Raw genomic sequence first — 20690 nt, forward strand, 5'->3', positions numbered from 1 at the left:
TGATGGTGAAAAAAGAAGTACTGTGGTAGAACCAGAAGCAATAAAGTAGCACAACCCAAGAAACATCCCCCAAATAATGACAGAATGGTGAAAAGCAGAAAATTCTTACTGCTCAGAGACTCCATTATCAGAGACAGGAACACAGTTCAGGCAGGGGTTCCAACCTAGTGAAATGTCTCCCAGGATCTTCAGCTACAAGATATACAGACCAAATACTGAAAGTGATCCAAGAAGAGAGCGAGGCTTCAAACGCTGATGTTGTAATTCACCTGGGGACAAATAGCAATAGCAAGTTTATAGCACAGAGCGCATTTCAGAAGCTTGGGGAGGGACTGAAATCTATGGTTCCGACTGTGGCTTTTTCTGAAGTAATTCCTATGTGGGGGAGGGGAGACGAAAGACTATGCAAAACAGAGGAATTCAATAAGTGGCTTGAGTCTTGGTGTAAAGAAGAAGGTTTTAGATACATAGGAGAATGGGGTAATACATGGAAAAATAACAGGCTGTACTGTAATGATGGGCTAAATCTTTCTGTGATAGGAAAAAGGATCCTCGGGGAGAAATTCAGACAGTATGTTTCTAGACATTTAAACTAGAGGGTGGGGGTGACAAAAGGAAGCAGGGGATTTCAGAAAGTCACCCCCAGAATAAACACGATGGCAGAGGGAAAGTTCATGTAAATATAGAAAACCACCCAAACTCACTAAGAGCATGGAAAGCTATGTGCACAAATGCTCATAGTCTAAGTAAAAAGGTTCAAGACTTGAAAGCCCTGATGTTTGAAGAAAACTTGGATATTGTTGCTATTATGGAGACGTGGTTCAACGATTCCCATGAATGGGATGTGACCGTACCGGGCTATAATCTTTTTAGGAAGGATAGAGAGGGCCGAAGAGGTGGAGGAGTGGCTTTGTATGTGAGAGACAATATCAGAGTGGCTGAAATGCGGGGAGCCTGGGGAAAGGAAGAAGCTTTATGGATCGTCCTGGAAAGAGAAGATGGAACCTGTATCCACATGGGGGTTATCGACAGACCTCCTGCGAAAAAGAAGTTAGACAAGGATCTGATAGAAGATATTCAAAAGATTGGTATGAGAGGGGAGGTGCTACTGTTGGGAGATTTCAATTTGTCTGACGTGGATTGTAAGCCCCGTCTGCGGAATCAGGAAGAACTAGGGAGATTGTGGATGCCTGTCAAAGTGCCTTGCTCAGACAAATGGTGACGTAACCCATGAGGGAAGGGTCAATGCTGGATCTAGTGCTCACTAATGGAGGTAGTGTTTGTGCAGCGCTGCGTACGCCTTGTAGCGCTATAGAAATGCTAAATAGTAGTAGTAGTAGTGTTTCCAATATCTGGGTGGGTGCCCACCTATGTAATAGTGATCATCACACCGTACGGTTTGATATAAGGAAGACGGCAGAGTGCGGACGCACAAAACTCAAAGTACTGGATTTCAGACGTACTGATTTTGATAAAATGGGGGAATACCTGAAGAAGGAGCTATTGGCGTGGGAAGGCGTAGGAGAAGTGGAAAAACAGTGGTCCAAGCTAAAGGCTGCTATAAATATGGCAACTGATCTTTTTGTGAGGAAAGTAAACAAAAACAAGAGAAGCAGAAAGCCTTTATGGTTCTCCAAACAAGTAGCTGAAAAAATAACAGCAAAAGAGGCTTTGTTCAAGAAATACAAAAGAATGCAACGAGAGGATCATGGAAAAGATTATCGGATTAAACTCAAAGAAAAGAAGAGGGAAATATGGCTAGCGAAAGCGAGAGCAGAAGAAAAAATGGCTAAGCATGTAAAGAGAGGTGACAAGACCTTTTTCAGATATATTGGAGAAAGGAGAAGAGATAGGAATGGAATTGTGAGACTGAAAGATAATGAGAATGGCTATGTGGAGAGTGATGAAGTTAAAGCGAACATGCTAAACAATTATTTCTCTTCGGTGTTCACGGAGGAAAATCCTGGAGAAGGACAGCAGTTGGCTGCCGAGGGAACGTCTGGGAATGGAGTGGATACTGCGCCGTTTACGGAAGAAAAAGTTTATAAACAGCTGGAGAATCTGAAGGTGGGCAAAGCTATGGGGCCGGATGGGATACATCCCAGAATACTGAAGGAGCTCAGAAAGGTGCTGGCGGGACCTCTTAAAGATTTATTTAATAGATCTTTATAGATGGGAGAGGTTCCGCAAGATTGGAGATGAGCGGATGTGGATGTAGATCATTTGCATTCCGTTTTTGTTAGCTGCAGGGTGCCCGGTTGGTGTCCTGGCATGTGAGAGGGACCAGGGCACTACAAATGCTGGCTCCTCCCACGACCAAAGGGCTTGCATTTCGCCGGGTTTGAGATGGCCAGGCCTGGTTTCCATTATGGCCGAAAACCGAAGCCGGCCATCTCTAAACCCGGCCATCTCAACATTTGACCTAAATGTTGAGATTTAGCCGGCCCCAACTGTATTATCGAAAGAAAAGGTGGCCGGCCATCTTTTTTGATAATATGGTTGGCTCTGCCCCTTTGCGTAGCTGGCCCCGAAGATGGCCGGCCATTGGCCGGCGCCGTTCGATTATGCCCCTCTATGTTACTATGATAACCTGCACATAGAGGCAATTACACAAAGCGAGCAGCAGTTAAAAACCTAAGAACCTTACAGAACAGACTGGATGGGCCATGCTAGCTTTATCTGCCCTTCCTCCATCCACATACTGCTCCAGCACTATCAGATATATGTAAGGATATTCAGCAGCACTGTTTGGATAATGCCCACAGCCAGTGCTGGCTAAGCCATTTATCCAGATTACGGTGGCCATTATCTGAATAAATGCTTTTAATTTGCAGGCTGAGAGAGTTCTGCGGTGTGTCTACAATGTGACAGTTTGGTGTCCTCTGCTAAAAATGGTGGTAATGCTATTTTATACCATCCTCTGGATCAGTCACAGGATTTGTTGTAATAATGTATTGTGTTTTACATGCATTGTCTGTCAGCAATTTTTTCTCTGTGATTACTCTGTGACCTCTGATGTGAATTACCTAGAGAGGTCACACCCATGCAACTTCCTGTGGGTGTGGTTAGGAACAGCACATGGAGCTCATGATCTCTCCTAAGCTGAGGATCTATGGTGTGAGCATCCATTACCATCTAAGCACATGGAAAGAGCTGATAAACCAAATGTATTATATTATGTATATATAAGCCTGCTGAATATATATCTAACTACAAACTGTGAGTAAACAGATGTTTTGTTACTTCAACTTTAAAGTGACTCAGCAGTGAATTATTCTGGGGTGTATGTGAGAGAGATGAAGAAAAGAAATTAACATTTCTAAAGCTGAAGCTGTGTGTATAAAAATCTGCTAATTATTTACTACAAATAATCCAACAAAAGGGTTATGGGCCCAGCCCAGGAATTGAAAAAGGAAGAAGAGAAATATTACCAGGCAGTGAAAAAGCCAAATTTTTTCTCTTAAGTTTTAAAAGAAAGATTCAGTCTGTCTCTCTCTCCCCCCCCCCCCCCCCCCCCACACACCAAACAGAAAGCCATGGCTGAGGGAGGAAATTCACCATTTTTCCACTCTCTCAAGGTGCCTAAGTTAACTGAACATAATTATAAGCAATGGGAGCTAAGATTCGGATGTCTCCTTCAAGCAAAGAAATTAAGTATATGTTTAGACCAAAACAGAACAGCTGAAAATATGGCTGAATGGGACAATGCAAACTATTATATGAAGTGCATGTTTTTTGAAGCTCTCTCAGAGAAACAAGCCATATTGGTGGAGGCAAAAGATACAGCAAAGGATATTTTAGAAAAACTGAGAACTATGTATGCAACTACATATGCAAAACAGCAACCAATTTGGTTGGCAGAGTTGAATGAAACCAAATTAAGGGATAAAAGTAAGTGTAATGATCACATTATGCATCTTATGTCTTCATTTCAAAAGCTAGAACTTTCTGGAATTCCCATGTGTGATGCATTGAAAAGAGCATTTCTTTTTACCTCACTATCAAAGAAGTTTGATGTTTTTAGGTCTGTGAATGAAGCCATTGAAGGGCAATCGTTTGAACAGGCAGCATCAAAACTGAGGCAGGAATGCATAATTAATGATTCTGAGGAGATGTGTTCTCAAAGACAGTCAGAGAGAAATGAAACAAATTTCTTGGGAAAGAATAGAGGAAGGCGGAGCTATGGGAAAACTCCACCCAAGGGCAAGCTGATTTGCTACTCATGTGGAAAGGAGGGACATGTATCTAAATGGTGTAAGGAAACACAAAACACCCCTCTAGCTCACCTAAGCCAATGGAACAAAAGAATTTTCCAAGCAGGAAATGTACAAAGGACAATGATAAACATAAGAGCTTTCTAATGGCAGAAAAATCTTTGACTATGGTAAATAATAATTCAAATGAAAGTACTTGGATTTTGGATTCGGGGAGCACATGCCATTTAACCAATTGTAAGGATTTCTTTCAGGAAATGTGTCCAGAAGAAGGTATTCTTAATACTGCAAACGCAGGGACTGCTAAGATCCAAGCAAAAGGCATTGGATTCTTAAAATGCAAAGTGTCTAATGAAGTTAAAGAAATTCCTGTAAGTGATGTCTTGTATATTCCCCAAGCAGTTTGCAATATGCTTAGTGTATCTACATTAGATAAGAAGGGATTTGTGATTCATTTTGAAAACAGTAAGTGCACAATCTCTAAAAATGATGAAGTGTATGCTGAAGCTTTTATGCATAATGATGTTTATAAACTGAGCATTTCAGGTGAAGCCTCACATATGGCGCAAGTAAGGAAGAATGATGGTAAATGTAGTCTGGAAATCTGGCACCGCCGCCTGGGACATCGTGATTTTAAGGTGATCCAGGATCTTCACAGTAAGCAACTTGCCACAGGCATTGAAATAAGTGCAGATACTGGTAAAATGGAGAAATGCATAGACTGTGTTACTCAAAAAGGTGTGAGACCCTCATTTCCTGCATACACAGGAAGTAGGAGTAATAAAGTACTGGACTTAATACACAGTGACTTATGTGGACCGTTTAATATCCCATCATTGGGAAATAACAGATTTGTGCTAATATTCTTGGATGATTTCTCTAGATACTGTGTGGCCTATTTGCTGAAAGAAAAAAGTCAAGTCACAGACATGCTGAAGAAATACGTAGCCATGGTGAGCAATAAATTTGAAAGAAAACCAAAGGTTCTTCAGACCGACAATGGTGGTGAGTTCACTTCACAAAGCATGCGCACATTTCTAGAACAAGAAGGCATTCAGCATATCACAGCAGTAGCTTATACACCAGAGCAAAATTCTGTTGCAGAGAGAAAATTTAGGTCACTTGTGGAAATGACCAGATGTATGCTGTCAGATAGCAATCTCCCTAAAAGACTATGGGGGGAAGCCATTCTCACAGCAGTGTACCTACAAAACAGAATGCCAACTAAAGGCGCTGAGCGCACACCACATGAGACATGGCATGGTAGGAAGCCAAACCTGTCACACATAAGAACATTTGGAAGTACAGCATATGCTCATGTACCAAAGCAAAGAAGGCATAAGATGGATTCCACAACAGAAAGGGGCATTTTAGTTGGCTATGCTCCAGGACACAAAGGATATAGAATTTTGAATCTGAAAACTGGCATTGTTGGCATAAGACATGTTACATATTTTGATGAAAACAAAAGGGTTGATAAAGGCTGGATTATCCCAGATGAGCCTTGTCATCCAGAATATGAAACTAGAACCATAATAGACATGCCAGTGTATATAAATGCCATACCAAGGCAGATGTCTGAAAGCAACTCACCTGTATCTAACGAGGAACAGGCAGAGGAAGCAGACACAGAAAGGATCATTGAAGAAGACAGTACAGTTGGAGAAGGGGAATCAATTGGAGAAGGACTCTCAGATTTAGAGGATGCGGAAAGGTCGGACCAACCTGTTGTCAGACGCTCATCCAGGGAAAACAAAGGTGTTCCACCCCCAAGACTGTCTTACCTAACAAAGTCAGCAGAAGCTCAAGAGCCCTTAACATGGGATGAGATTGAGAAAATGCCAGCAGAAGAAGCTGCTGAATGGCGTAAAGCTGCACAAGAAGAAATTGATTCATTGCATAAAAATAAAACTTGGATTCTTACAAAATTACCTCCTGGCAAGAAAGCTATAGGATGCAAATGGGTATTCAAGTTAAAAAGGAATGCACAAGGAAAAGTGGAAAGGTATAAAGCCAGATTAGTCGCAAAGGGATATCTTCAAAATATGGAGAAGATTTTGATGAAGTGTTTGCACCTGTAGTGAAACACACGACAATTAGAACACTTCTGAGCATTGCAGTCTCAAAAGGCATGCAAGTCAACCACATTGATGTGAAAACAGCATTTCTTCATGGAGATATAACTGAAGACTTGTACATGGAACAGCCAACAGGTTTCATAAATACAAAACAAAGACAGCTAGTGTGTAAATTAAACAAAGGTCTTTATGGATTAAAGCAAAGTGCAAAATGTTGGAATGACAAATTGCATGAAATATTGACAAATTTAGGATTTAAGCAAGGTGAAGCAGATAAATGCTTGTACACTAGGTGCAGAAATGGACAATATGCATACATTTTAGCTTTTGTTGATGATCTGCTCATTGCAAGCGAAAGTGAGCAAGAGTACAAGGACATTGTAAAATATTTAAACCTGAATGTTGAGATAAAAGAACTTGGTAATGTGTCATACTATCTTGGTATAGAAATTGAGAAACAAAATGATGGTTCTTATCTTCTAAGCCAGAAGCAGAAAATAAATGAGCTTATTGAAAGTTTAGGTATGCAAGATGCCCAAGTTGTAAGCACTCCCATGATCACTGATTTTCTGAAGGATGAAACAGTAAGAGAACCTTTACCAGATAACATCCAATATAGATCAGCCATAGATAAGCTTTTATATCTGACTACCACATACAGGGCTGATATAGCAAATGCAGTAGGAATTTTGAGCAGAAGGGTCAGCTCACCTACCAAATCAGATTGGACTGCAGTTAAAAGGATGGTAAGGTATTTAAAAGGTACCATTGATTGTAAATTAAAGATTTCAGCCAATAGTAATCCAAAACTAATATGTTACTGTGATTCAGATTGGGCAGGGGATCATTCTGATTATAAATCCACAAGTGGATATGTGTTTATGTATGGAAATGTACAAATTTCTTGGGCCAGTCATAAACAAAGTATTGTGAGTCTGTCTTCTACAGAAGCTGAATATGTGGCTGTATCAGAAGCATGCAGAGAACTGATGTGGATTGAAAAACTTTTGCTGGATTTTGGAATAGATGAACAGAGACCAATCCAGATAATGGAAGATAATCAGAGCTGCATCAGACTGTCACAGAATGACAAGGTTCAGTCACGCACCAAGCACATCGCAACAAAATATCACAACGTGCGAGAGCTGGCGAAAGAAGGGGTTATCAGTCTACACTATTGTCACACCAGTGAGATGACAGCTGACATCATGACCAAACCGTTACCCAGAGAACGTTTTGAGAATCTGCGAATAAAGCTTGGACTTTGTATGAATTAATAATTGCATGACAGTTATGCATGAGAAGGGGTTTGTTGGAATAATGTATTGTGTTTTACATGCATTGTCTGTCAGCAATTTTTTCTCTGTGATTACTCTGTGACCTCTGATGTGAATTACCTAGAGAGGTCACACCCATGCAACTTCCTGTGGGTGTGGTTAGGAACAGCACATGGAGCTCATGATCTCTCCTAAGCTGAGGATCTATGGTGTGAGCATCCATTACCATCTAAGCACATGGAAAGAGCTGATAAACCAAATGTATTATATTATGTATATATAAGCCTGCTGAATATATATCTAACTACAAACTGTGAGTAAACAGATGTTTTGTTACTTCAACTTTAAAGTGACTCAGCAGTGAATTATTCTGGGGTGTATGTGAGAGAGATGAAGAAAAGAAATTAACATTTCTAAAGCTGAAGCTGTGTGTATAAAAATCTGCTAATTATTTACTACAAATAATCCAACAGGATTAAGTAACTGTGGTCCTAGTGCAGGTCTTTGTGGATTCCCAAGTATCACCTGATGTGCTGTTAACTGTGATCCTCTGTGGTCTCCCCTTCGTTTACCTCCTAAGCCCTCACCCCACCTTCTATCTTTTGAAGATCGCTCTTTCATGGATATCATAACCAGTGGTTTGCTGGAGCCGACTCGCACCATCTCGCAAGAGCCGTTTGTTTTTAAGAATTTTAGGAGCCAGTTATTAAAGTAGGTCCCCTGTGGCTACTTTAACAACCAGCTCCCAAAATTTGGACTTGACCCCCAGCCTGAACTCCTTTTACTTGCCGATCCCCGCCAGCCTAATAAATAGACTGCCACCTCTCCCCACTGCTTGTTTCCGGCTCTGAGCAGCATGCTGGGATTTCAGAAAGAAACAATGGGTAGCAGCAGCAGTCCATTTATTAGGCTGCTGAGTCTTGGCATCCCTGCCAGCAAAGGTATACCTAGTACACTCGCACCGGGGATGGGGGAGAGAAATGCATTGCACCCCCAAGTCCACCCTGGGCTTCCCCCCCCCCCCCCCCCCCCCAGATGGCAGGGCTGGCTATGCCTGGCGAGCCCGTTATTAAAAATTTACCCAAGTCACATGATTCCTGATTTCCCTGGCAAGACTGGGGCTCAGTTTCTCCAGCCCTTGAGTAACCACAGAAGGGAACAGATTTACCTGGGCTTGCTTCACCGCTTTCTCTGGAATGTCGATCCTGGGGAAGGCATACATGGATCCCCGAATTGGGCTGCAGTAGATCCCAGGAACTTGGCAGAATATCTCCTCCATCAGCCTGGCATTCTCTGCCAGGGACTCTATCGTTCTCTGCTTCTCCTGGCACCAAACAACAATCAGGAAATATTGTTTGGAACACAAGATTCAGGAGGAAATGTATTTTGGCATTTTCATGCCATACAATTAACTCTACACAGGAACAATGAATCCCTGCCCTGAAGAGCTTACAATTCAAGTGGGTCCCTGAGACACAAAAGAGATGAAGTAACAACATAAGGTCACAGTGAGTGCCAGAAGCAGGGTCTTCGTATATGCTGTGGATCATTATTCTGATCACTAGGCTATGCACTTCCATGAAAGAAGAACTAGGCATGTGAACCCAAACATCACCATAAAGAGCCACAAAATTCAGTAAACTGTTACTAATGACATCATCCATCATTAAATTAATTTTTATTTAGCTCACACTTTTCAATAATACCTCAAGACAGTGGAACCTGAGACCTGGTTTCCCTGGCTCTACCCACACTGAGTTGGGACCAATAGCAATGAACAGAAACCATACTGACCTCCATGAAAGAATGATAAGATGGATCTCCAGGGAGGGGAGGAGCCATCAGGATGTCCATTGCAATATGACCCAACACAGTAGGGTGGCCTGGGGTTATTGTGTTAGTAGTGCAGTCCATCACTAATGGGTCAATGTTCACATACTCGATACAGCCTGCACTGAGTCCATACCTGTGAGGAGAGACAGAAGGATGCGACTGGCCAGGCATTATTGTGTTGAAAACTGTGACGATCTAACCAGAACATGGCTCATTATTGTAAAGTCAATACTCACAGTCAGAACTTACACATTAGGAGACACCCAAGACTCTGAGACCCAAAAGGCTTTGCTGTGTAAGAAGGACTTTATTTAAATTTAAAACAACTCCTGCATGTGCGGTTCCTAAAGATTGTTGAAGTTTCAAGTAGTGCCATCTACCAATGGCAGACCAACCAGACAGACTAAGAGAAGCCTCGTTTTACCCCTGTCTGAGAGATTCATTGTTCCTGATCGATTCTCCTAGTAGGATTGAAATTACACATCCCTGGATACCTTGGGACAAAGCCAGGCCTGGCTCAGCCTGCCCAGATGGAACTGGTAACCACTGAGGTTTGCAGGAAAATGTGCTGGTATCCCCGTGACCTTCTATCCGAGTCTCCTATAACAATCCATGGACGTAACACCCTGTTAAATGCTTACTTACTCTCCAATGAATCCCTGAGAGATGGAAAAGCATGAAATCAGCTGGACTCTGGATGAGTATTTTGGGCCCATCTCAAATAAAACCTTCTTGAAGGAGTGGAAATCATGACCTGCACCAAATACGAGATCCTGCAGCACCTGAGTAGGGCGAGATATGGGAAGAGTCTCAGATATACGCCAGAGTTGCTGCCTTCCAGGAATTGGCCACTAGATGGTGCCAAGTGCCCACACTTCAGCATCACAGAGCCTAGTCCTAAGCAGCCATATTCTGATGCCCTCGCTGGACCTGAGCTACCCTGATACAGGCTATCACACTGCATCCATGAACTTGTTGTTCGGATTCTCTTCAGGACAGTAGCACTTCATCTCCCAGCATGCCCTAATACAGGAATTCTTAACCACTGGTGCCCACACCAGGCAGTTATTAGTAGTATAGCTGCATATTACTCTAATGTTAGAGAAGTTAGCTCTGTTTATGTAGCTGTCAATAGTCATGTGGTTTAGGAGGGGGGTGGAAGGAGACAGCATTTGATATACCATCTTTCTGTGGGTACAATTAAAGCAGTTTAAATATTATATACTAGTATTTATTTTGCACCTGGGGCAATGGAGGGTTAAGTGACTTTCCCAGAGTCACAATGAGCTGCAGTGGGAATTGAACCCAGTTGCCCTGGTTCTCAGACTACTACTACTACTACTTAACATTTCTAGAGCGCTACTAGGGTTACGCAGCACTGTACAGTTTAACAAAGAAGGACAGACCCTGCTCGAAAGAGCTTACAATCTAAAGGACGAAATGTCAAGTTGGGGCAGTCTAGATTTCCTGCGTAGAGGTATAGTGGTTAGGTGCCGAAGGCGACATTGAAGAGGTGGGCTTAGAGTAAGGATTTGAAGATGGGCAGGGAGAGGGCCTGGCGTATGGGCTCAGGGAGATTATTCCAAGCATGGGGTGAGGCGAGGCAGAAAGGACGGAGCCTGGAATTGGCGGTGGTGGAGAAGGGTACTGAAAGGAGGGATTTGTCTTGAGAGTGGAGGTTACGGGTAGGAACAAAGGGGAGATGAGGGTAGAGAGGTAAGGAGGGGCTGCAGAACGAGTGCATTTGTAGGTTAGTAGGAGAAGCTTGAACTGTGTGCGGTACCTGATCGGGAGCCAGTGAAGTGGTTTGAGGAGAGGGGTGATATGAGTATATCGGTCCAGGCGGAAGATAAGACGTGCAGCCGAGTTCTGAATGGACTGAAGGGGGTATAGATGGCTAAGTGGGAGACCAGTGAGGAGTAGGTTGCAGTAGTCGAGGTGAGAGGTAATGAGAGAGTGAATGAGAGTTCAGGTGGTGTGCTCAGAAAGGAAAGGGCAAATTTTGCTAATGTTATAGAGGAAGAAGCGGCAGGTCTTGGCTATTTGCTGGATATGCGCAGTGAAGGAGAGGGAGGAGTCGAAGATGACTCCGAGGTTGCGGGCAGATGAGACGGGAACAATGGGGGTGTTATCAACTGAAATAGAGAGTGGAGGGAGAGGAGAAGTGGGTTTGGGTGGGAAGACAATAAGTTCGGTCTTGGACATGTTCAGTTTCAGGTGGCGGTTGGACATCCAGGCAGCAATGTCGGATAAACAGGCCGATACTTTGGCCTGGGTTTCTGCAGTGACATCTGGTGTGAAGAGATAAAGCTGGGTGTCGTCAGCAAAAAGATGATATTAGGTTACTCCTCCACTTATTGATTCATTGGTCAGTTAAAGGGGTACAGGAACCAAACAGGTTAAGAACCTCTGCCTTAGTGGCAAAGAATAATCCCCAGTGACTTCTTTCAGAAAATCAGCAGAGTCCATTTTCAGTGGAGTGCGGACCACCTAACTTTAAACAGATTTATTATCCAATTACCAGTTATGCTGATCTTCAGCTGTGCCCCAGCTCACCCCAATTTTAAAAGATATTGGTCTTTTAGTCATCCAAATGGCCAAAACTATCTAAGTAATGTACAATAAAAAAAAAAGTGCATGAGGCTGGCTCCTGTCGCAACTTGCATAAGTGCTTTTAAATACTGACCTGGAGAACTACTACTACTACTACTACTATTTAGCATTTCTATAGCGCTACAAAGCATACGCAGCGCTGCACAAACATAGAAGAAAGACAGTCCCTGCTCAAAGAGCTTACAATCTAATAGACAATAATAATAAAGCAAGCAAATCAATTAATGTGTAGAGGAAAGAGGAGAGGAGGGTAGGTAGAAGCGAGAGGTATAAGTGGTTACAAGTCAAAAGCAATGTTGAAGAGGTGGGATTTCAATCTAGCCATCTCTGCAGGTAAAGGAACAAAAGCCAAAAATAAAACAGTCTGTTCAGTCTCACATGGAATGTAGAGTGCTCTTCAGCAGGATACTATAGGAAGACTAGATGAGCAGACACTAAAGCTTCCAGTGCACGGGATGTGACAACCTGCTCCTTAGGGTCACCAATAGTGACAATACTTTCTAGGGACATTCTGCCAGACTTTTTCAAGCAAGCATGTTCTCTGACAGTCTGTGCACTGCCGTGTTTCATGTGTTGTGATTCATTCCTTCCTGCACCAATGACTGCAGCGTCATACAGATTGAACCCAGAGCACCAATGGCACAAGCCCCATTGCTCAGGATGTCTTTACTGAGGTGAAACTGTTTTACTACTTATCATTTCTACAGCGCTACTAGACATACGCAGCGCTGTACACTTGAACATGAAGAGATAGTCCCTGCTCGACAGAGCTTACAATCTAATTAGGACAGACAAACAGGACAAACAAGAGATAAGGGAATATTAAAGTGAGGATGATAAAATAAGGGTTCTGAACAAGTGAATAAGGGTTAGGAGTTAAAAGCAGCATCAAAAAGGTGGGCTATTAGCTTAGATTAAAAGACGGCCAGAGATGACGTACCGGCTCAGGAAGTCTATTCCAGGCATATGGTGCAGAAAGATAAAAGGAACGGAGTCTGGAGTTAGTAGTGGAGGAGAAGGATGCAGATAAGAGAGATTTATCCAGTGAATGAAGTTCCCGGGGAGGAGTGTAGGGAGAGATGAGATTGGAGAGGTACTGAGGAGCTGCAGAGTGAATGCACTTATAGGTCAATAAGAGGAGTTTGAACTGTATGCGGAAATGGATAGGAAGCCAGTGAAGTGACTTGAGGAGAGGGCTAATATGAGCATAACAACACTGGAGGAACATTAGTCGTGCAGCAGAATTTTGAACAGATTGAAGAGGAGAGAGATGGCTACGTGGGAGACCTGTGAGAAGCAAGTTGAAATAGTCTAAGCGAGAGGTGATAAGAGTGTGGATGAGGGTTCTGGTAGTGTGCTCAGAAAGGAAAGGGCGAATTTTGGTGATATTATAGAGAAAGAAACAACAGGTTTTAGCAGTCTGCTGAATATATGCAGAGAAGGAGAGGGAGGAGTGGAAGATGACCCCTTTTCATAGACATGTTGTTTTATTGCTTATATTTTTTGTACAGACAATTAGAAACCCTGCTGCCCTGGGGGGTTTGAAGGTATCCCATTCCCAGCAGCATGGAAGATCAGCATACCACAGTATGGTGATCGCTGGGGCTCAGGTTGTGACCCAGACCTGTTCTCTGGATGAGATTTGTAGAAGTAACTGGGATCCCATCACACTGGCTTCAGCTACTAGCCATGGGGGGCTGAGCCCCTCCCCCCCACACTTCAGGCTCAGGCTGGATCCATGTCTGGTGGGGATGGTCAAGCCCCACCAACCAAAGAGATTATCTGCTTGAGCCCTGTGATAAGTATGAGGCTGTCCTATCTGGGGTAGGCCACTAGAGGGCGCTAGTAGGAGAATAGGTGGAGGTCGCTAGGAAGGACCGGGGAGAGCCCTGGGAGGTCCACAGGTGTAGGGCCCTTCCCATTCACTAGGCCTTGAGGGGCTCTCACTGCAGCAGGCCCTACCTGACCCTCTTCTCCTGCACACAGGGTTTCCTAACTCTCTTTCCACCTAGTGGCAGCCACTCTACACAACCTGCCAGCCTACACCCATGTCTTCCCTGATTGCAGCTAGGAGTCCAGTCTGGGTTCTTCATCTCCCCCTCTGGCTCCTTACCTGCAATGCCTTCTGGGACTTGTATTTCAGACTGAAACTGCCTTAACCCAACTATCCTGGAGGTGACTTTATCACAGCCCCCACCCATGCAGCCTGAACAGCAGGAATTTGGCAGGTTGCTCCAGCCACCAATACCGGGACTTCTGCACATGCTCAGTTCATGAGCATCCCCACCAGCAAAGGTATGATTAAAATTAAGTTCTGGCTATGCCCTTGCTTCCAGCTTCGAGGTTCTAGCTTCTGTCTCCCTCCCCCAGAAAACAATAACTGCAGAAAGACCTGAGATCCTACGTTACCTTACCATCCAGCTCCTTCTCTTTTGCCTAAGAGTGTTAGAGGAGCACTGGTGAGAGAGAAAGCGTGAATGTTAAGAGGAAATAAAGTACTGCTACTAATTATTTCTATAGTTCTACTAGATGTATGCAGTGCTGTACACATTATATGTAGGTACTTTCTCTGTCGCAAGAGGGCTCACAATCTTTGTACCTGGGGCAGTGGAGGGTTAAGTGACTTGCCCAAGGTCACAAGGAGCTGCAGTGGGAATCAAACCCAGGTTGCCAGGATTAAAGCCCGCTGCACTAACCATTAGGCCACTCCTCCGCACCCATAGATGAAAAGATCTATGGGGTGGGTGGGGAGGGGAGGAGGACATAAGAACATAGGAGTTGCCATTCAGAGACAAAGAAATGCAGTCTGAGACTAAGAAAATGTGGCAGAAAGGTACAGAAATATTTCCCATCGTTTTAGGTACCACAGGTTTGGTCAAAAAGAACTTCCAAGTGTACCTGGATAAGTTGCTTGTACATGTTACATCTTTTGAACTCCAGAAAGGAGTACTCTTTGGCACAATGCAAGTACTACAGTGAGCTTTAGCAGTAAATTTGAGAGAATGAGGTCATACTCCACAGACCCCTGCTTAGGAGTGAGGGTTATTCCTGTCATGCTGTGTGCAAAATTAACCCTTTTGGATAAATTGCCCTTGGGACAAAGGTTCATCTTGTTTCTAACAGGTATCTGCAGGGATACCCATTATACCTGGTAGTGAAAGGAACCCTAGAAGGGGAAGTGGTAGAGCAGCTCCTGAAACTCCAAAGCCTACCACCAACAATTGCTTCAGTCATCTCACAGTCAGTTGCTAAGGGGTTCATTTGGTTGAGGAAAAGACCTGGAAACAAATATTGGCCTACTTCTTTTGCCTAGGGTTATATAAACGAGTATAATGCTAGTGTCCATTTTTCCCAACGTGCCAGTTAAGTAAGCCTGCTGAGGTCTGACCTGCTCCTCTGGTACTCATGCCTGTCATAGAGATGTTCTTTGAAAGAGTGGCCATGGATTTGGTAAGGCCGCTGGAATGAACCACCCGAGGTAATATATATATTCTGGTCATTTTGGAGTATGCTACCCAATACTCAGAAGCGGTAGCTCTGAACAAAAAGTGCTCACAAAGCATGGACGCCATTGGTGTCACGAGTAATGAAGCAAATATACACCTTGCTGAAGGTGAGAACTCTCCACACCTTGGAATACCGCTCCAAAACTGATGGACTGGTCGAACGCTTCAATAAAAATTTTCAAACAGTTGCTAAGGAAGGGAAAAATTGGGATTCCTTGTTGCCCTATGTATTGTTTGTCATCCATGAAATATCCAACAGGTTTTCTCTGTTTGAACAACTCTATGGAAGATGACTCAGAAGAATCCTGAATGTCATCTGGGAATCCTGAGAGGAGGAGCCAAGCCCAAATCCTGGTGGACCATTGGGTTCATTTCAAAACAGAAAAACGTCCAATAAGTGTCATAAAGCAGCATTCGGAAGTATTTCTTCTCAAAACGTCCAAATTGCTATTTTCAAAACCTATTTTGCAGATGTTTATCTATGCACTGCATCTGCAGTGCATCCAAATCACAAGGTGGCATGTCGGGGGCATGTTGGGGGGGGGGGGGTGGAATTAGGTACGTTCCTAATACTTGGACATTTTTACAGCCATAATAGAACAAAACAAAAACGCCCAGGGCTGGTCTAGACCTGTTTTTAGGATGAACAAGCACAAAGGGTCCCCTGAATGACCAGATGACCACTAGAGGGATTCAGGCCTGGCCCCCTTCACTCTCCCAGTGGTCACTGACCCCCCCCCCCCTCCCCCAAAGATGTGAAATAAACAGTACATATCAGCCTCTATTTCAGCTTCAGATGTTATGGCCAGTCCTATTAGAGCAGCAAGCAGGTCCCTGGAGTAGTCTAATGGTTGGCGCAGTGCACTCTAGAGAAGAGAACCCAGGCCCATATCCCACTCTACCTGTTACATTTGTGGTGGAAAGTGTGAGCCCTCCCACCCTCACCACAAACCTACTGTACCCACATATATGTGACCCCTTCAGCCATAAGGGCTATTGTAGTGGTGTACAGTTGGGTACAGTATGGAGGGCTTACCATACAATATAAGGGAGTAACAGTGAGATGTGTACCTGGGAGTTTTTATGTGACGTCCACTGCAGTGCCCCTAGGGTGTCCTGCTGCTCTGCTGGAATGTCTGGGTGGCCAGTCTACTAAGAATGTTGGCTCCTCCTACATCCCAGTGGCTTGATTTTGTGTGTTTTTCACTTGGACTTCTTTTTTTTTCAAAAATGGACCAAAAAGATCTACATATGGATATTTTTGGAAAAAAAAATAAGACGTTTTGCTGTTTCATAAATGGCCATATTTCCTTTTCAAATTTTGGATATTTCAGCAAAACGTCCAAAGTTGAACATAGACGTAATATCAAAAATACCCCTCCATGTCTTGCAGATTCAAGAGCAGCTGAACAAAGTAAGAGAGACTGCCAGGGAGAAGAGTGAAGTTGCACGAACCAGGGAATACAAGTGCTCCATCCTTGATATAGATTTCTGGTGCTTCTACCTTTGTTGGAGAGTAAATTATTATGCAAGTGGCAGGGACCTTATGAAGTCATTGAAAAGACTGGGCCTGTAGCCTATAAATTAGCCCAATTTGACAAATGGAAGAAGGATCAAATTTTCTATGTGAATCTGCTAAAAAAAAGTGGATCCTCATGACCTTGACTGTGGTCCAGAGAGATAACTTAGGGCCAGAGATTCTGCTGAAACCCAAACCACTACAGGTCCCATTTGAAGACAATTTCTTGGCAGCACAAAAGGAGTGGCTTGTGAGTCAAAACGCAGATGTGTTTTCCATCTTGGGATGGAATCATCTTACTTGCCAGAACATCATTATGGACATTAGGGTAGTAGTCTAACATCAACCCTACTGGACTCCAGAGGCTCAACAACAAACCATGGCCACAGAAGTTAACATGATGCTTAAACTCAGAGTGATAGAAGAGTCCAACAGCAAATAGTCATCTCCCATTGTACTGATTCCTAAACCAGATGGAAGTTTCTGCTTCTGTATTGATTTCTAGAAGGTCAATAAAGTTTCCAAGCTTGAATCCAATCTGATGCCTTGAGTCAATGAATTGATTGAGAAACTAGGAGGATCACTGTTTATTTCTATGATAAGTAGCATAAAATCTGTTTTACTGTTCTGGGATCTTGCCAGGTACTTGTGACCTGCATTGGTCACTGTTGAAAAACATGATTCTGGACTTGAAGGACCTTTGGTCTATGCTATTATGTCAACGTGTGTGTTCTTATGTAACATCTTCTGGAAAAGAAAATAATTGAATCATATATTCTGATCTAACTCCCTCAAAAAATAAATATTAAAATAAATTCAAGCTTTTATGGGGAGCCAATGCAATTTTATCAACAAGGGGGTGGGCACTAAATTTTATGACAGTTAAAGATCATACATGCTGAAACATTTTTCAATGTCTGAAGTTTCTTAACCAGCTTATTAGAAATATTATAATATAAACCATTACAGTAATCTAGGTGCAAGAGTATTAAACCTGTACTAATACAGAATAATGTTCTTCTAAAAATAAAGATCTAATAGTACGAAGCTGTTGCCACCTACAAAATACTGTCTTAATAAATTTTTTAATCTGAGGCTCCAGAGTAAGGTTGGTGTCTAAAATGAAACCAAGAACTGTAGTTGATTTATCCACTTGTAAGGATAGACCTGTAGAAAGGGTCAAGGTCTGAGGAATCGATCTGATGGGGTTTTATCAAGGACTGAGGAATCGATTTGTTGGGGTTGCTCAGCCATGAGAATTGGTCTTTCAACAGTTTCAATGCATTCAGTTAATTTAGATGTAGTTTTATCACACAATGTAGTAAATGGAAAAAGTATAAACATATCATCTGCATAAGAATGGTAAAGAACCTCCAAATTTTGTAAGCAATCTTGGCCTACCTCATCAGCAAATAGAAGGAGGCTTTCTTCAGCAGCGAACCTGATCACATCTTCAATGCATTTCCTGCTTTGGACCTGACCTATGAAGCAAACAGGGTAGTGAAAGTTTGCATCGACTTAAGTGCATCACCATTTTTAGACACTGTTTCATAGTAAATGTCACTCAAATGCAAAAACCCTGGCAAAAGGATTACTGAATATTGTTAAACCAACACCCAATACTGTAGCCTACTATTATATAAATAAATTTGACCAAATAAGGGGGACACTCCTATTGTGGTTATATGTGGAAAAAAGAACCAGCAGAACTGACTATTCAAGTCGGCTCACTGTGCATTATAATGGTGCTCTATTGTCATTCCTCAGTCCCAAAAGCCACAAATTTTGTTTTTTTTATCATTTAGCTATTGCAGATAAAATCCAAGCTTTTCAAAATCCATTTCCTAGGAGTTTCAGACAGAGTTTGAGCCGCCACTACAGGAGGTTTTTTCATATCTTAGACAACATCCTTCTATAGCTGGGGATTTCCTAGATGCAACAATTGTGTTGTTACGTAAAAAGCAGAGGGATATGGATGATGATAATGCATACGGCCAGGGGTGTGCTGGTAAATTTTTAACCTCAGAAAATATAACTCGGAATGTGTGCTCCAAGGGAAATAAAAAGACAAAACTCTCTTAGGTCTCCTCTCTTCTAAAAAATATATTAAAAAGCAAAATGAACTTGTAATACTCCTCTCCGAAGAGATGTCTACAAATGTGAGATGTATTGAAGCACACATTCCGAGTTATATTTTCTGAGGTTACAAAGACCCCTGAGGCAGGCCTTTGGGCCGAAACACGGCCGTGTCGGGTCATTTTTATGTATATTATGTTACTTTTTAATTTTTATTTTTCATGTGAATAAATATATATTTTTTGGTATCCTCATTCACTCTCCTCACTTTTTGTTTTATATCTCACGGTTTTGTGAGGGTTTTTACCTCCTTTTTTGTTTTTGCTTGGTAAATTTTTAACAACAGGCTCTTTCTCCGGACGTAGCCAGCTCTGCAGTTGGAAAGGCCAGGGGTGGCCGGGGGGCGGTGAGGGAGCAATACTTGCCTCTCTCTCCTCCCTCCCTTCGTGCGGGCACGCTAGGCATACCTTTGCTGGCAGCCACCACTCCCAACGTCTTGCTCTGAGCAGCATGCTGGAACTTCTCTCACATGCTCGAGAAGTCTCAGCCTGCTGCCCAGAGCTGGAAACAAGGAGGGGGGAGCAGCAGTAGTCTATTTACTTGGCTGGCAAGGCTCAGCATCCCCACCAGCAAAGAGAATTCAGCAGGGGGCCCAAGCCCACATTTTGGGAGCCAGTTGTTAAAGTAGCCATGGAGGGCCCTACTTTAACAACCGGCTCCCAAAATTCTTAAAAACTTAACAACCGGCTCTTGTGAGCCTGTGAGAGCCTGCTCCAGCACACCACTGTGCCCCATTTCACTACTTAATGCTGGCCTGAAGTTAGTCGCTAAGATTTCACAGCTTTGGCTGCAAAATATTCTTCCTTTCCTTATGCACTCGGACCAAACAGGTTTTATTTGAGGCCGAGTTTCCATGGACAATACTCAACAGCTATTCAATATCTTGCAGCAGGTGGAACGGGACAAATCGTCAGGTTCAGTGTTAGCCCTAGACACGAATAAGGCTTTTGATAGAGTGAGGTGGCCCTACATGTTTTTGGTACTTAGATAGTTTGGAATGCCAGATGAATTTATAGGTTGGATCCAGTCGCTTTATTTATCCTCTTCTACCTGCTTGTTTATTAATGGAGCTTTATCTGAATCTTTCCCTCTCTACTGTGGGATGAGGCAGGGCTGTCTTTTGTCTCCAGCCCTGTTTGATTTGGTTTTAGAGCCATTTGCTTCGTGACTCTAAATGTATTAAGGGCTTGATGGTTGATGGAGCTGAGCATAAGTTATCTCTTTATGCTAATTATGTTTTAATCTCTGTTTCAGATAGATATATCAGGTCCAGCTTTAATGACATTGGTGGATCAGTTTGGTCATGTTTCTGGGTATCATCTCAATCTCGCCAAATTTGAGTTGCTTCTTTTGGGGGGGGTCAGAGATCTATCTCCCATTGCAATTTGTGTTGTATTCTATACATTGTTATGTTTTATTCACTTTATTGTTTGTGAGTCTTTTTTGGGCTAATGTGGGGTATAAATGTCATAAATAAATAAATAAATAAGGTTTGGCAGCAGGTTCTTCATTGA

The 20690-nt window shown here is 42.9% G+C and overlaps 1 protein-coding gene across 2 annotated transcripts in view; it reads right to left on the minus strand.

The window, feature by feature from the left end:
- Positions 1–20690, minus strand: part of LOC115481229 (alanine aminotransferase 2-like) — a 58110-nt gene that overhangs the window by 7360 nt on the left and 30060 nt on the right. For both annotated transcript variants that reach the window (XM_030220340.1, XM_030220349.1), the window contains exons 6-9: positions 18442–18521; positions 10048–10184; positions 9364–9535; positions 8738–8893 (exon numbers count right to left, since the gene is read on the minus strand). In XM_030220340.1, the coding sequence (XP_030076200.1) occupies positions 8738–8893; positions 9364–9535; positions 10048–10184; positions 18442–18521 (545 nt within the window). The remainder of the gene's footprint in view (positions 1–8737; positions 8894–9363; positions 9536–10047; positions 10185–18441; positions 18522–20690) is intronic.

Source organism: Microcaecilia unicolor, chromosome 1 (assembly GCF_901765095.1).
Source record: "Microcaecilia unicolor chromosome 1, aMicUni1.1, whole genome shotgun sequence".
Classification (NCBI taxonomy): Eukaryota; Metazoa; Chordata; class Amphibia; order Gymnophiona; family Siphonopidae; genus Microcaecilia; species Microcaecilia unicolor.